The sequence below is a fragment of the Morus notabilis genome, unplaced genomic scaffold (genome assembly GCF_000414095.1).
Source record: "Morus notabilis unplaced genomic scaffold, ASM41409v2 Scaffold54, whole genome shotgun sequence".
NCBI lineage: Eukaryota > Viridiplantae > Streptophyta > Magnoliopsida > Rosales > Moraceae > Morus > Morus notabilis.
Genome location: NW_010365453.1, coordinates 410,923 through 412,053, shown reverse-complemented (window position 1 = coordinate 412,053; position 1,131 = coordinate 410,923). Strand labels below are relative to the sequence as shown.

Here is a 1,131-nt window from a genome sequence, read left to right as displayed (position 1 = left end):
GCGAGGCATAGGCGACCACCTTTCCTCCTTGCATGAGAACGGCTCCTAATCCTTTCTTAGAAGCATCGCTGTAGACTACGAAGTTCCTTTCATCCGCATCTGGAATGGTCAACACTGGTGCGCTGGTGAGTCTCCTTTTTAGCTCCTGGAAGCTTTCTTCGCACTTCTCGGTCCATTCATACTTCCTTTCCTTCCGTGTGAGAGCCGTGAGCGGTGCTGCTAGCTTTGAGAATCCCTCCACAAAGCGTCGGTAGTATCCTGCTAAACCCAGAAAACTACGTATCTCTGTCACAGTCCTCGGAGCTGACCAATTACTAACTGCTTCGATCTTGGCGGGATCCACGGTAACTCCTTCCTTGGATACTACATGCCCTAAAAATTGTACCCTTTCTAGCCAAAATTCACACTTTGAAAATTTGGCATACAACTGGTTCTCCTTTAATATCTGTAGGGCAGTCTTCAGATGCTCCTCGTGCTCTTCCTTCGTTTTGGAGTAGATCAGAATGTCATCTATGAAGACGATAACAAACTTATCCAGATGGTCCTTAAATACTCGGTTCATCAAGTCCATGAATGCTGCTGGAGCATTGGTCAGTCCAAACGGCATCACGAGGAACTCGTAGTGTCCATAACGAGTCCTGAAAGCTGTCTTTGACACGTCGCCTTCCTTTATCTGAAGTTGGTGGTACCCTGAACGCAAATCAATCTTGGAAAAATATGCAGCTCCCTTCAATTGGTCGAATAGATCATCGATCCTCGGCAGTGGATACTTGTTCTTGATTGTAATCTTATTCAGCTCCCGATAGTCGATACACATCCTCAGTGTACCGTCTTTCTTCTTCACGAACAAAACTGGTGCTCCCCATGGCGAATAACTCGGGCGGACAAAACCTTTATCTATCAACTCTTGCAGTTGCACCTGAAGCTCTTTAAGCTCGGCCGGGGCCATCCGGTACGGTGCCTTAGAAACCGGTGCTGATCCTGGCATCAGTTCAATCTCGAATGAGATTTCTCGCTCTGGGGGTAGTCCCGGTAATTCTTCTGGAAAGACTTCCACAAATTGTTTGACTATTGGAATGTCCTCCGGTCTCAACTTAATCTCCTTAGACTTGTCCACCATATTAGCTAGAT

General features: G+C 46.8%; 1 protein-coding gene across 1 annotated transcript in view; it reads right to left on the bottom strand.

Annotated features, from left to right (window-relative positions):
* Window positions 1–962: 962 nt before the first annotated feature.
* The window catches only part of LOC112093555, a 2,094-nt gene continuing 1,925 nt past the window's right edge, over window positions 963–1,131 (bottom strand). The window contains exon 2 of the mRNA XM_024172233.1: window positions 963–981. Within this exon, the coding sequence (XP_024028001.1) occupies window positions 963–981 (19 nt within the window). The remainder of the gene's footprint in view (window positions 982–1,131) is intronic.